Source organism: Amblyomma maculatum, chromosome 9 (genome assembly GCF_055883805.1).
Source record: "Amblyomma maculatum isolate TAMU_Amacu chromosome 9, ASM5588380v1, whole genome shotgun sequence".
Classification (NCBI taxonomy): domain Eukaryota; kingdom Metazoa; phylum Arthropoda; class Arachnida; order Ixodida; family Ixodidae; genus Amblyomma; species Amblyomma maculatum.
In genome coordinates, this window is record NC_139352.1 from 35,918,963 (window position 1) to 35,933,839 (window position 14,877).

The window sequence follows — 14,877 nt, forward strand, 5'->3', positions numbered from 1 at the left end:
TGCGTGCTCTCACGCATTTGACGAATGCAATGAAACTAGGAAACATCTGGTCCACCTGAATTCATTGCTTTCAAAAGCGCTGAAAGTATTGCATGGTACAATACATATTAGATAATTTCTAATGAATGATATATTGAATTTTGGTATCCATCTCCTCAACCATGGTGAATTGGCCGACGGCATGTCCGCTTCCTGCCTTTTCCTGGTATGAATCGGTGCAGACCAGCAGGTTAGTTTGCAGCTACAGCCGATATTTCCATGCTAGGAATGAAATTATAATGAATTGATCTTCGAAAATTTCTTGTTCTATGACTTCTTGATAGCGTTGGCAGTGATGCAAGCCCGCTAAGACGTTACGCTTAATTATTGCAGATGGTACCGGCTTACTATTTAGTCATATCCGTGTTAAGCAAATAAGGTGCCGGGAAATTTTGGAAGTGTAAATAACCTGTAGTAATTTTTTAAGCTGCACGGCTTCAGATGCGGAAACTTCCAGGAAATAGCTGTTCCGCGCATAAAAGTAGTATGCCTCGTCAGGCAGTTCAGGGATTGATGTCAGTAGCGCTGTGTAGTGCTTTTCCAGTTCTTGCATGAGAATCGTTGGATTCTAAAATTCGAGAGTAACTTCAAAACCTTGGTTTGGTTGGTTCAATTTAGTGTAGTTAGCAGGGTGCAATGTCTCAAAGCGACTCAGGGACACCGCAGAGGAGGGCTCCTGGAATTTCTATAATAATAACGTGTCTTGACATCGCATAGCACACGGGTGACTTGCTTTTCACCTGGAGGGAAAAGCGGCCGCCTAGGCAGAAATACGAGCCCGCGTCCTTGGGTTCAGCAGTCACCCTACAACCACTGAGCCACTGCGGCGGGGCACAAAACTCTTATCTAGAATGATTTGTTAGAGTGGAATGAGCTACTGACTTGTAGCTGCTTCCTTCGGCTGTGTCGCGGCTGACCGCCTGGCGGGCAAGGAAGAGGGCGCCGAAACGGTAGGTCCTCGCGAGCAGATGAAAGCACGCCTGCAGCTCTTCGGGTACCTGCATTTTATTGAACAAACACACTGAGGGCGCTTCGCGATCGTGATTGTTTTATCCAAAAGGTGAAATCAAGGCGCTAAAATATCAATAGCTCCGCGCAATGCCACGTGGTCAAATCAAAGCTGTAGCATTGAGGCGATGTTACAAAGTTGCTACCTGAAAAAATAAAAACATACGACCCAAGATGTATTGCAGCTGGCTCCTATCGCGTATCTTATTTCGTGTTGTCAACGTTCAAAGGCTTTCGGCTACTAGAAAACCTTTCTTCCAAGCGTTACTGAAGCCAAGCACATGCAGCAATGCTAAGAGGCCCGGTTGAGAACTTCAGAGGAGGCTCCTCAGGATGTACAATGGGAACATTTATGTAAAAAATGGTTTGTGAAAATGACTTTCAACTAACCAAAAGAATGACATTTTACCATGACAAAGGCCAGGATAACAAATCTGCGCACACTGTCTCTTATCGCGGTAATGGCAGTAGTGTAACGTAACGTTACACACAAGGCGCTCTGGCACCGAATAACACCAACAACCAGTCAGGTCAGCACGAAAGCGGAGCACCGTTTCGCTTCGTCGTCTTCTCCGAATCGCCCGTTCAAATCTTCGTCGTCTATGAATGGCATGTGTCAATATTACATCCTGCGTTCCCGTAAAAAATGCCGCAGATTCGCGGCATATATTGGTACAACATGGTTTAAATATAGAAGTTAACGTTTCAAACTAACTCAGCCTTTAAGGGATGCTGTACAGCAGGGCTTTGGAAGATTCGGCCGCCCAGTGTTCTTTAACATGCACTGAAATAATGAAGGAGCACCAGCGCACCAGCCTCGTTCATAGCACATTCGCCTTCTCTTCGAACGTGAGGGACCGAGATCGTGAGAACAAGTTTCAAGAACATAACATGACACTAAACAGGATGCGGCGTTCAGAAAAATATACAAGCTGAACTGCATTGAATGCATTTTCGGACATGTTTTCCTTTACTGCCACGTCACAGTGGCATCTACATTCCCAGACAAACACTAGAAGAGGTATGTACTGCGGAAGTAAGCGGCTGTCTCTTCCTGATTTGTCTCTAAATTACCCCGAATCGAATTCCCACTGAACATCACCACATGATTTATTGGTAGTGCAGATTTCCTTTCTTTGCGTTCGGAAGGCAGTTCGTAGCTCCTCTATGTTCTTCTTCGGGCCACCAGCGTTGACCACGTCACATGTGGATTTCATTATTCGAATGGAATGTAGAGCTATTGAAAAATGCAATTGAATCCAACAATTAGCGTTTAGAAGAACATGGCAGGAAGCTCTCGTAAAGGTCTAGAGGGAAGCTCTCGTCAAGATCTGCTCTGTAACTCAGAGCTGATCTTCAGGCAATTATGACACTGGAATTACGGTTCAGAATTCGAACTTTCCCGGAATTTTCTGTAAGGATGTATGTGGAAAACTGTGTGACGTCATACCCAAGTCAGCATTGAACGAACAACTTTGGTTACGAAAGCTTCCGATCTGTTGACCATGCCGAAGGTTTTTGTATTATCTTGAGCAGAAAGACCCCTTCCACGTTACCAACAGTGCGCACTGCATGCTGGTGATACGTGAAGCAGACTCTTGAGGTAGGTACCGTTGCATTGTGGACGACTCGGCACGAAAGGAGTCAGGTGGAGCCTCCACACTACGCGCAGTTCCGAACACCTAAGAGCAGGTCATATGCTTTGTTTTTTCGCTATAACTCGACGTGCTGTGGTTGCTATAAAGCACAAGAGAGTGTCTAAATAAATCATCTTACAAACTTTCGCGGGGTACACAAAAACTGGCGGCTGCTCAAACTAATCATAATAATGGCTATGCTTTATCTGACATGTGGTTTGCTGCAAAGCGCAGCAAAACAAATAGCAATCTGAGCTAATCCGAACTGTGCTGCCAAAAACTTGTGTTATGTTCACAGGGCACATCCAATCTTCTGGTGGCAAAAGGCGGAGTATTTGTTAGCCGAAACATAAAACATCTGGACGACAATTAACACTCTTACGTGCTGCCAAAGTGAAAACAAATGATGTCTTAACATAAGAACTGCTGTGAAGTTTATCGACCACAAGACATGCTTGTAAACCCGCGCTTTTCCCAAGCCGCACAAGCGTTCCCAAGTCACGTGACCTTATTGACCAGGTGTAACCTGTGTTGTGGAATGAAATCTATAAAATTGTGAAGAATTATCGTGGTCAAACCAAGTGCTACGAGGAGAAGCCACCGAGCTGTATAAGCGTGGTGATCCGACACAATTGTTGCCTACGAAAAAGAGTTAACCAGCTCGGACTGGCGCGTGTTTCATACATATAGAGTCTGAGAGACAGAGCGCCGGTGAGGAAGCTGTTAAACCAATGCCTGGTCACGTGGTACCAGTGGAGAGGCTCCCACCGAATGAAGCTGTGACACCTCTCCGCAACGGATCATGCGGCATGACATTACACCTATACTCTTACAATCTGGAGACTGAAGCTAGAATCAGCAATTGCAGATGACCTTGGTAATTGTAGTGCGAAGACGAGAGCTTCCGCAATAAAATACCTTGCGCGCTCATCCTGCTCGGTAGCCACTCCGGCTCGCAACCAAACGTTGGTTTCAATCCTGCCTTTAATCCAATGTTTTCAATAAACAATGTAAACTAGACAATAAAGTTAAACCACGTGAGAGATATGGCAACCTTTTTTGCTATATATGTTAGGTTTAATCATTTCTGGTAACCCATGACGTGAAACTTGACGTGGGCCTTGTGGCATATAGAGGTTCCCGCGTGCGCTCGCGCTCTGCCACGTTGGTAGCTTTTCGGTGCTACTGTTTCCTGGACACTGACGATGAAATTCGTAGCCAACGAGGCGCATATCTCTTTCACATGCATAAGGTTTGAACAGCAAGCGATGATTCAGACCCAAAACAAGTAGAAGAGAGGAGAGCGCTGGCTGACTGCTGAACGATTATTTCGCATGTAGCGAAGCCCAAGAAGCATGAAGAGCAAATAGAAGAGCGCTGAAAAAAAAAATAGGTTTGCCTATTGCCCTCCTGCTCACTTTTATTTGTGGCTTTACTCCCCTTATTTGTGGACCATGAAAGCGCAGAAAACACTGAAAACAGAAAAGGACAGACAAACCAGCGCTGTTGGCTTTTTTTTTTTTTTTGCAGTTTCACGATCCACATGGCTAAGCCCAAACGCAATCATTACCCAGTTACTTCCTATATAACGATTAGGCTGTGAAACAGGGCACATTCTGTGTTCTGTCCTTCTTTATCGGCACCCTCAATCACTGTGCAACCATGCGCAAAGCCCCGCAAGTGATCCGGAAAAGCTAACATTCTGCGTTACGTTACCTTGGCGCCCGGCCCGTAACAACCTTTGTACAGACACAAAATCGGTTAGAAAGTAATCCAAATTTCCGCTTTTATCCAAGTAATATAACCGCTATTACGGTCACATCAGCAGTAGCACGCGTCGAACCTGTGGCACGTGCTCCCCGTGGCTCAGGGCGAGAAGCTCTTGCGCTGGTCCTCCATGCGGCAGGGCAGGTGCCAGGAAAGCGGCCAGCGAGAAGCCCACGTAGTTGAGCAGCGCCGCCTGGTCGTGGCTGCCCAGCAACGTCGAGAGATTCTTTAGCTGTCCCGGCCTGTCAACCTGCGGAGGAGGTAACATGCAGTAGACTTCCTGGCAACTACCCCTTACTCGCTCCTCTTGACCTTCGTGTCTTTGAAGTGCAAAAAGAAGGTCTCAGTATTTTTCAGCCTAGGAAGCGTGTAGTTCATGCAGCGCAAAAAACAAGTTTGTGCGGCAAACCAATTAACTTTTGTTATCCAGGTTGTGCGTGTGAGTTGAAACTGTTCTCCCGAAAGCTTTTCACAGGGAATAGCTTTAGAGTACGCGGTATAGGGCTGATTGGGGATGTCGTGTCGGCAACCTGGTTGAGGATATTTAAGTTCCGTTCCTCTGTATGTACTTTTCTGGTGTACTTGAATAGGCTTAATAGGGCTCTCTGAAGACATATCATGGGGCGATCAATTGAGCGATATGAAAGCAAAGTAATCTGTTTTGATGCAGAAGACACCTCCTGGGTAGGTGCAACTATTTAAATCCACTGGACTAGCAGAAGCACTAGCCCAGCAGCATGTACCTTGCAGACAGAGGTTTATTTAAACGAGGAATTTGACAGTAAACATACTGCTTCAAGTTCTTTGTAATACACAAGTGTACGAAAAAAGCAAAGGCGCTTACACTGTGGCATTTGTCAGCAAATGGCAGAAAGAAACGTTTGCGGAAGCAGACGAACGCAGCGGACGCGAAGTAAAAGGAAGGTATCTGAGATTTCTATTTTCTTGCTCATTATCAGCATACAAGGCTTTTTCGTATCTTTTGCTGCTAGTATATCATTATGATAATTTTTCATCATAGTATGCATTGTATAGGCATATATTTCTAGGTGTCTCTGAGGCAGCACGAATACAGATAAGGCGAGGTAAGTAAGTTGCAGAAGGCGGAGAAAACATTTCTTAATTAAAACAACGAGTTGAGAGAGTTGGTACATAATTAAGCAAAAAAATAGTGCAAAAACGGAGAGAAGAGAGTAGAAACAAGACGGGACCAGCGCTGACTAGCAACTGAAGATTTTATGTCTGAATGCGGTATATATTTATGTTCTTTTCAATAAAATCTTTAGTTGCTAGTCAGCGCTGGTCCCATCTTTCTACGCTCTTGTCTCCGTTGTTGCACTGTTTTTTTCTTAACATTTCTTAACACCTCATCCTTGCACGAATGTCTCAGTGAGTTGTTTTAAGAATCGTGGAGCCAGGAAAAAGAAAAAAAACTCATTAACTTTCCCACTGAACACATAACCGAGCATTATTTCAAGAATCATATTGCTTTTTTTAAGGAATAACAGCACGAAGACAAAGGACAAGGAAGAAGACAACACCAACTAGCTCAACTTTCCGTGTTATTGAATCATATTGCTATGTATTGGCAGACGTGTCTCAAAAAGTGTTTTGGAGAGTCTGTGATAATATGGCCAAGCGTCCGCACCCTAGCATTATTACTCAAAAGCTTATTATTTTATTTTTAAAGTGAAATGCAGACATGCTGCTGTAAGTTTTCACTTACAGTCGCATTTATGCGTTTCAACCTGAAAATGAGAGTAAAAAAATAAAAGCGCATCACACGTATGTCTCCAGCAAAGAGTCGTCAAAATACAAAAAAAGAAAAAAAGGCCCATGAGCGAAGCCTAGGTGGAGTAGTGGAAAAGTCACAGCTCCACGATTTTTTTTATGGCCTCGGGAAAGATGTTCACTATTGCGGTTTCTGTAACATTTCTCACGCCAGCAATATTCTTTGCCACAATTCTGCAGGCACATAGGGCGAAACTATTACACTAAGCATTCAATACGACTAAATGTGCTCAGAAATTACTGAAAGATGAGCGAGTCAATTTCATTACAAAGAGAAACTGCGTGCCAATGCTAGTGGAAATAAGTATATAGTTGGTTAGGCAGGACAAAGTGTCGCACGACCTTTACTACGCAAATAGCATCCGGAATCACTGGGGGCAGATATTCTAGATTTTAAGGAAGGAAAATGTGCAAGTAAAAGAAGATACGGAGGAGAAAATTACATGCAAGGACGGCCGCTCTTTTTCTACGTTTGTTTCTTTATTTCCGCATATACCTTGCCTACATACGTGCGACCAACTCGCCCTACAGCGTGCACTCTTAAATGCTAGTCTTTTCGGGAGGTAGTTGACTAACAGAAAGTGAAAAAAAAAAGAAATCGACAAGCACTTATGAAAATGTACGGAACAGCTTCAGGGGTAACCGTGATAACCGCCAACATGCCCGTATATAGGACATTGTCACGTTGCCGTTGGAGGGCGAACGCCCTCCAGAAATCAAAGAACACCCAAAAACTCCACCAGTGTCACGTAGCCGTTTAGGCCTGTAACCAGAAGGTTGGTTTTCAATGGGGGGTTGCTCTAAGCGGCACAGGAGAGCAGAGATCAGGTCTAGAGCACCGAGAGACAGCAGCCAACTTCAGCCTTTTCTAATCGAACTACACGGGGCGACTTCTTCAAGTCAGCGCACGATGGATGGATGGATTTAATATAGGAGCGTCCCCTTTGAAACGGGGGGGAGGGGGGGGATATAAGAGCGTCCCCTTTGAAAAGTGAGCATGATAGCTACTGCTATCATGCTCACTTTTCTCCCTATATCTTAATTATTGATTTAGAATGGTTAACTAAACCATCATTTTATTTATTAAATTTTTGTTCCTACAATACTAACATTATGTCAATTCTCTGCTTTTAAGCCCCCAATCTTCCAGTCGTTTTTTGCTAGTTTCCACCGCCGGTTTTTTCAACCGGGCACTGGTATCTCTAAGCCCCAGAGCTTCAGGAACAGCGATTGCGCCTGCACCAACTTCCAGATGGATACCATTACATTCGAGTATAATATGGTCAATTGTTTCACTGGAGTTTCCACATACAGCACATGCGTCATCTCCATTGTTAAATTTCTTTTTGTAGCTGCGTGTTCTAAGGCACCCTGATCTAGCTTCAAAAAGTAGGGCACTGCCTCTTGAGTTATCAAAGAAATCTTCCTTCCTGATCTGCATTTTCCACTTTCGGTATAATTCTACACTCTGTTTCTTCTCCATTCCACACTCTGTTTCTTCTCCATCGAATTTATCAAATTTTTACCTTCTGTGTTTTTCACCTGTTGCTTAATGCTCTTTATTTCTCCGTCCTTGTTACTAGCATACTTACTAGTTAGTTTCCTAGTTATTTTCCTCCATTGTGAGTCAACGCTTTTTAGGTACAGGTATTTAAATACTTTGGCTGCCCATCTGATAAGGCAATTAAAAAATTCACACTGAACAACAGCCGACGCATTTTGGCAGCAAAGGTCCTGAAACTATGTACAAGGAACAAGAAAATAACGCAAATCATTTCTGAACATGGGTATAGAACCAGACTGTTAGACAAGAAAACATATTCCAGTTTGAGGCTCCACAAAAATTAGTGGTCTGTTTGCTGTAGTTAGTTCTTGGACAAGTTAATAAGTAATTATTCACAAACGCAAACCGTGTAGATTGAAGTGACGTTGTTGATTATGGGTGAGTAATGTGGAAGCAACTTCATGGTTTCAAAATAGTTCTGAAAATAGGTGGGTAAAAATTTAGCCAAGACATGCATGTTTGGGGTCACCTTCGAGAAGGAGACAAGTACATTCGGATGAATTTTCATTCATTGCATCTATCTTTTACGCATTCTGGGGGTATATTTGAGACGTTCGTTAGATCGCCGCAGGAATTAGCCAGGGATGGCGCATATCGCGCTGTTGTCGCCTGCCGTGGTTGGTAGATGGAAGAGCTACTTGCCATCTATCGCCTACCATGGTTGGTAAGTGGGAAAAGGGAGGAAAAAAATTTGGTTTCACTGGTTGGAAGATGGTTGCCGATGGAAGGCCCGCCAAGCTTCATAACAATAACAATGAAAAGTAACAGCTACGAATGAGTGGGCAGAAATGAGAATGCTTTGTAAATAGCGCATGACTCGGAAAACACGAAAATTACCGCTAATCACACAGCTTGCTAGGAGCACATCAAAGTTGCTCAGCAGAGCTGACCTAAGTGCGAAATATTATATATTTGAACATAGAAGATCAGCATAAGATAAGGCAAACAAAATCATGATAAGTTTACGTGATAACGAATTATAGTACTTAAACGCCTATTTTTATTGACCTTAAGAAACTTAGTGCACGTCAGCATGGATCAGAAAAGCGGAGACCATTACTAACAACATGCTACACTTTCCATAACAACAGTTGGGACCTTATGGTACAGCATAATGTTTTTAATGTAACTATGCCTGCAGAAAAAAGACCGTCTGTGGCAAGGAACGTTAGAATAATATTTGGGCGCTCAGGTAGAACGTACTAGCGTGAAATCATCCTTTCGACAGTCTTGTCTTTCTCAGTATTGGTAGGATTACGCTTGCGATTTGGTCATACCTGAACAAGGATTCGCGTTTCATTCGTCCTGCCCTTCTCCAAGACGACGTCTCCCAACAGAAGTTGAGCGTACTCTTCCCACGACCACGTGGCGGCGCTGTAGTCTTCGGTCAGTGTGCGAACACTCATGATGGCGGCGGGGCCTTCCGACGAAACGGCGTCCTCTAGCAAACGACCACGGGTAGGCGTGAGACTGTTGATTAGAACGATGGCCGAAAGATCATGGTCGACAGCGAGAACCTGCGATAGAGGTGTGCCGTGGGCACTTGTTAATTCCTGTCATAGGAGAAGGAAGTGAACCAAGATGTTCTGGAGTAGCGTTTCTTTGAAAGAAAAATAGTTTTGAACGCAAGTGTTCAGCATACTACAACACTACGCCATGAAATTATTAAGGTGGAAATACGATCGAAGAACTGGCCTCAAAAGGACAAGAGCTTTTACCGGTCAACATCTTTGCTGAGGTGAAATGTGTTTCCTGTCGGTTTTCGATGGCACTCTTACTGGATGCATGCGAAGGACAAGCATTAAATGAATAATATTTCCGAGCAACTGGAAAACTGGACCATGCCTTTTAATATTTTTATAGCAACACATAACGATTTTCCACAGCTGACTGAAAAATAAAACGGGAGAACAAGAATGCTTGGCTAAGGTGGGTGAGGCGAAGACAGGTGCGCTTCCAAACTGTCCTTCTAGAAGAAAAGCGACTTCGTGGTGCTGTGGAGGCTTTCTGGTTGGTTGGTTGGTCTTGTAGGGTTTAACGTCCCAAAGCAACTCAAGTTATGAGAGACGCCGTAGTGGAGGACTCCAAAAATTTCGACCACCTGGGGTTCTTTAACGTGCACTGACATCGTACAGCACACGGGCGCCTTGATTTTCGCCTCCATCGAAAAGCGGCCGCCGAGGATTTCTGGCGAGATTGAGCTTCTAAATACAAAGAAGAAAGTCATTGTGAGAGAACACAGTTAAAACGTCGCTCTCATACAGCGTAGTAAGATGCGAGGTAAGGGAGCAGTTTGTTTCCCACTCTGTCGAAGCCCTTCTTTATCAAATATAAATATAAAATTTTTCGGCAAGAACCTTGATTAGTTAATGCATGTGGCCATCGCGATTTGATTAGGAGAACTGCGCTTTGCAGCGTTGCAGCGAGCATTGCGCCGAAGGTATTCTTTTATACGGATCTAATGTTTAATACAGTTTTGACTATGTGTCCGTGTTGGTACACATCACAGGGCAAAGGAAAACACTTTATCAAGAGATGTGGTAACCTTTTGTGGGTGCAGTTGCAAATTCACAGACCTGGTAATTCTATCGATGGCTGCTGAGCCGTTCTAAAATTGTGGTCGGATTTATTTGTTGCGTAACATTCCACGAGTTTGCCAGGATAATAGTTTGCACTGCGCTGTCAGGATAAATATACTTAAATGAAAAGCGCGGCCAGAGCTCGAATCCAATGAAATGTTATAATAAACATACCTGCTGAGCTTGTTCACTCAGATTGCGAGCAGACTTTTTCAGAAGAGAGAAGCCATTAGCGATCTTCTGCAGGAGTACTTCCTTGCCAAGCTTTCCCATGGCGCTTCGGAGGCGCAGAGAAGGCGTTGACTCGGGAGGGTCCAGAAAGAGCACCATGCTCTTTGCCTGCTTACTGCGACGCGCGGTCGTCAGTGATGGCCGGAAGAAGGCTCCAAGCCCAAGTTCGCGGTCCAGCATTCCCACAACTCGGGTCACATTCGGTAGGACTGACGTTGATGGGCTACTTGTGGATAGGCTAAACGGGTAGCGCTGGATGAAAGTGAAACAGGAAGTATTTTTTCCAACCGAAAAAGAGTACAAAGCCGTGTGAAGATTCGACAAAGTATTTCGTTTCTAGTAACAAAAGACCTTTCAGTAATTACGTAGTACTTTTCGTACATCTCTGTTTTTCATCTCTGTTTTTTTTCTTCAGCACTTTTCCGCAGTCCAGTGCGTCTGTGCGGTAAATACACAAAATTCTGTTGCTACTATAGAAATGCCTCACAACAATTTTCCTGTTAAAAACCGCTGCAGAAATTCTGCTGTGACAACATTGCCTTTATTGTAGGCTTTTTTTCCCAACTGGTGATTTTTTTAATATTGAAGAGGTGAGGACAAAAGAGGAAAAAAGAAAACCTGTGATCGAGTACTGAGCTTGCTTTCATAACGCATGCAGAGGTTGAAAACATGATATTGCGTGCGTCCGTGATACCGAATTATTAAGTGACCTTTAAAGAAACATTAAAATTCAAGTTGCATTCGAAGTCTTTCAGTTCACCTTTTTCTGAGTGCGAACACGCTTGAAGTCGATTATCGGGAGAGAAGAGTCCCTAAGTAAAACCAGTCTTGTCTTTCAGTTATTAAAGTAATTTGTCGTGATCGGGAGATAAAAAGCGTCCCTAAATGAAACGAATGTTTTTTTTCAGTTAAAAAAATAATTACTTTTTCGTCTTCGTCTTCTTAGTCTTCGTCTTCCTCGTCTTAGTGTGCATCGTCTCAGTCTTCATCGTCTTAGTCTTCTTCGTGTTCTTTTTTTTCATCTTCGTCTTCGTCTTTTTCTTAGTCTTCGTCTTCTTCGCGGCTGCTCAAGATAAATCGTGGCCCTTCTCGGGACTACGCGACGGGCCGAAACCTGGCGTAGTATTGCTCTCGCAATAAAATATTCACAGAAAAAGGCCCTTCGCCAAATTTTATTCGTGAAGTAAATGCTCCCTGGACAATCGGTCTTCGAGTTGCAAATAACGACGAAGCATACAGATCATGAATGTAGTTAAACGATCAAATTCCTTAGCCTCGAGACTCTTCATTATAAGGGAGATAAATGTACGTGGCAGTGGCTGTCCTTACCTCGAGACCATAGTGACGAAAGAGGTCTAGCAAGTCCGGCCAGGGTCCGTGGCTCCGCTCCTTGGAAACGCAACGTAGGAAAAATCCTGCAGCCCGCGACAGGAAGCTGGCGTTTCGGTTGCTTGCTTCGCTGGCGGTTTCTGCTTGCCGGAACTCATGAAACATGTTTTCTAGTCGGTACCTGCGGAGTGGAGAACAAAAACAGTCTGCAGTCGGAAAGTTTTCCTGGAAGGAGTATGACTTGAAATAGTGGAATCTAAAACCGGCCTCTCACAAGGACTGTAAAGTAATCTGGCTATTAAGGTGCCACCAGTGGCCTCCCACAGAGGACAACGTGCAAATCTGATAGACAGGCTTAGAAAATGCCCCTAGTTGAGAGAACATCCATGACACTGCACTTGAACTTGCTCATTTCAATTCCATAGTATCAAGGGAGCACAGGATAAGCACTTCTATATCAGAACAGGCAATATAAATGTATTCGCGTCTTGATAATTCTTTTTGTCAGATGGTCCGAGACAAAAATAACACGAATGTTATTTAAGGTGCGCTTTTAACAGTATTAAGCTGCAGTGTTAGAGCACCCATCAGCCGGATTCTCTTCCGGACCCTCGTTCAAGTACAAGCCTGTTGCTATATTCCCTTAAATACTAACCAGCGTTTCTATTATCTCACATTTAACATCAGTAAGAGTCGTATGCTGCCACGCAAAGTGCAAAACCACCCGCTATAGACGTAAAGCCCCGGTTTATCTAAGCCGTACGAACGTGCCTAGGTTAAGGACGTCGCATAGGGGTAGCATGCCTTAGTTAGGACCAAATCATTGCGAAAGACTGTAATTTCATCTTGTCCTGCCAAGTCAAAACAGTTGCCATTGGCGAAAGTTCCTGTCCACTCTGCTATATCACGTGGTTCTGTGACGTCACAAAACAAGTCCGCCATTCGGTGACTAGCCAAGTCAACTGCTCAGTTCTATTTGCCGGAGACGCGTTCTTGATTCTTGCGCTCACAAATTCACGCCTACATCGCCGTTGCGCTTCCGGATTTTCTGAATAAAGAGGCTTTGAACGCTTTCACGTCAAGATGAATGAGTTTTTTCCTTATGTGAATATCACTTGAAAAGTCCTCTCTGTAGCAGCTCTTAGAAGAAAATATTTGTCACCAAAGAAAACGAATCAGAAATTTCGAGTAAATTTAATACTGTCACTTGTTCTCGTTTAGCGTATTCCTTTATTCGTCTATTTTTCTCGTGCAATTGTACCTTCTTTTCTGCAATTTAGTTTTAAGCGCAAATTACCAACATGCGTGAAACTGCTAGCTCGCACCACTTTAAAACTAATGTTTTTCTTAAAACAAATGTGTAAGACTAAGAAGGGGTATAAAAATATATATCAAGTTCAAATGCTCAATCGAATACCCTTCTATTGGAGACTTTCAACGACCCACGCAGCAGATGTTCAGATGTTCTGAATGAATATTATACGATTGGAATATTTGTCATTGAGTTCAAATTAGCTACATCGATCCCCATTATAATCTTCCTCGCTCTCCCTCCAGAATAGCGGTCACTGAAACCCCGCACAGCGGACTGCCGCGACCGACCAGTGCAGAAGGGAGAATTGGACATCCCCAGCCGATCTTTTCGATTCGCAGGGCTCATGATGCTCATACGTGGCCTCAGATTTGGTGGCCGTGTTAGAACTACTCTGGAAGCTTCAAAAAACCCTACTTTCGTGTTCAGTCTCGAAGAACACATCAAGCACATAGCTCTAGCCCACGCCATCTGAAGATTCGCGTTTGTCGTAAGACGCAAATACAAATATTCCGAAGGCATTAGGCTAATTTACAGATTTCGTGTTCCGCCCTATCCCAACTCTTATTCGGTCTTGGATTTTGTACGGGAACACGGCCATGATTGCGTAAGGTAGAGCGCCGTGGTGAAGCCGCCAGTATCGCTTCACCGAAGCGCATAACTGTCCTTCCTGTATGAATATCCGCCGCGTAGCTTGCATGCATAAAAAAAAATTCGTTTCGTCCGTAATATTAGTTTTAGCAGAACTATTCATATCCGCTTAGGTTTCTAAAATAATGCTCTTCGCACAGCTGACAATAACAAGCGCTTGTAGAATTTATTCTATTTATGCACACGTGAAAATGACCCCGGAAAGCATTACATAAGGCTGGGAAGGACAGCAGTGCATGACAGAAATTAAAAGAATCAGGAATAAGAATGAGTGTGACGAGAAAATGTTTCACATTAAAAAAAAAAAAAACTTTTGGTTTTTAACTGATTAGGTGCAATGAGGAAGTTTCTTCGAGAGCAGAATAGCAAGAAAGAAAGGTTAATGGCGAAATATCTCCGTGGTAATATAAGCCGAACTCTATTCTGAGCTAGGCGGGGAAAGATGCCATTAGCTTTGTTAATTTGAGCGGCAGACACGTCGACAGTGTGCGATGATGGATGCTAAAGTAAAAGATTACAGGAAAGTGCTAGCTTTTTCAGACAGTCTACACTGAGCGACCTTTTTCTTTTCGTAACGCAAGATGTTCATATAAATTTGATTCTGATGATTCTGATTCACTGATTAAGCATGTTCGATACAAAGTGCAGCATATTGAAGAATATTCTATTTTCAAGGACCCATCTATTCATCCGACAGGCGTTAAAAACGCGCTAAAGTGTTGCAAATAAGGGAACCTTATTTGGAGAATGCCCCAAAACACACTCTTTCAGGAAGTACCATGCGGAAACAAATCTTCGTGCTCCAGCGCTGGCATCATGAACCGAAGTGGTCGCGATTTCGAGCCTGTCCCTGCAGCTATATCTTTGATCCCATGGAACTGTAACTCTTATTCGTTTCTTTACTCCAGCGTATGTTACAACGCACGCAAGGTAAATTTCGCAAATCAAAGGAAGAGAAGTGCATGATTT

The 14,877-nt window shown here is 43.6% G+C and overlaps 1 protein-coding gene across 1 annotated transcript in view; it reads right to left on the reverse strand.

Annotated features, from left to right (window-relative positions):
- LOC146178843 (uncharacterized) overlaps positions 1 to 14,877 on the reverse strand; it is a 46,410-nt gene that overhangs the window by 20,582 nt on the left and 10,951 nt on the right. The window contains exons 3-7 of the mRNA XM_084580050.1: positions 11,946 to 12,126; positions 10,560 to 10,868; positions 9,084 to 9,323; positions 4,528 to 4,701; positions 922 to 1,037 (exon numbers count right to left, since the gene is read on the reverse strand). Coding sequence (XP_084436176.1) covers positions 922 to 1,037; positions 4,528 to 4,701; positions 9,084 to 9,323; positions 10,560 to 10,868; positions 11,946 to 12,126 — 1,020 coding nt within the window. The remainder of the gene's footprint in view (positions 1 to 921; positions 1,038 to 4,527; positions 4,702 to 9,083; positions 9,324 to 10,559; positions 10,869 to 11,945; positions 12,127 to 14,877) is intronic.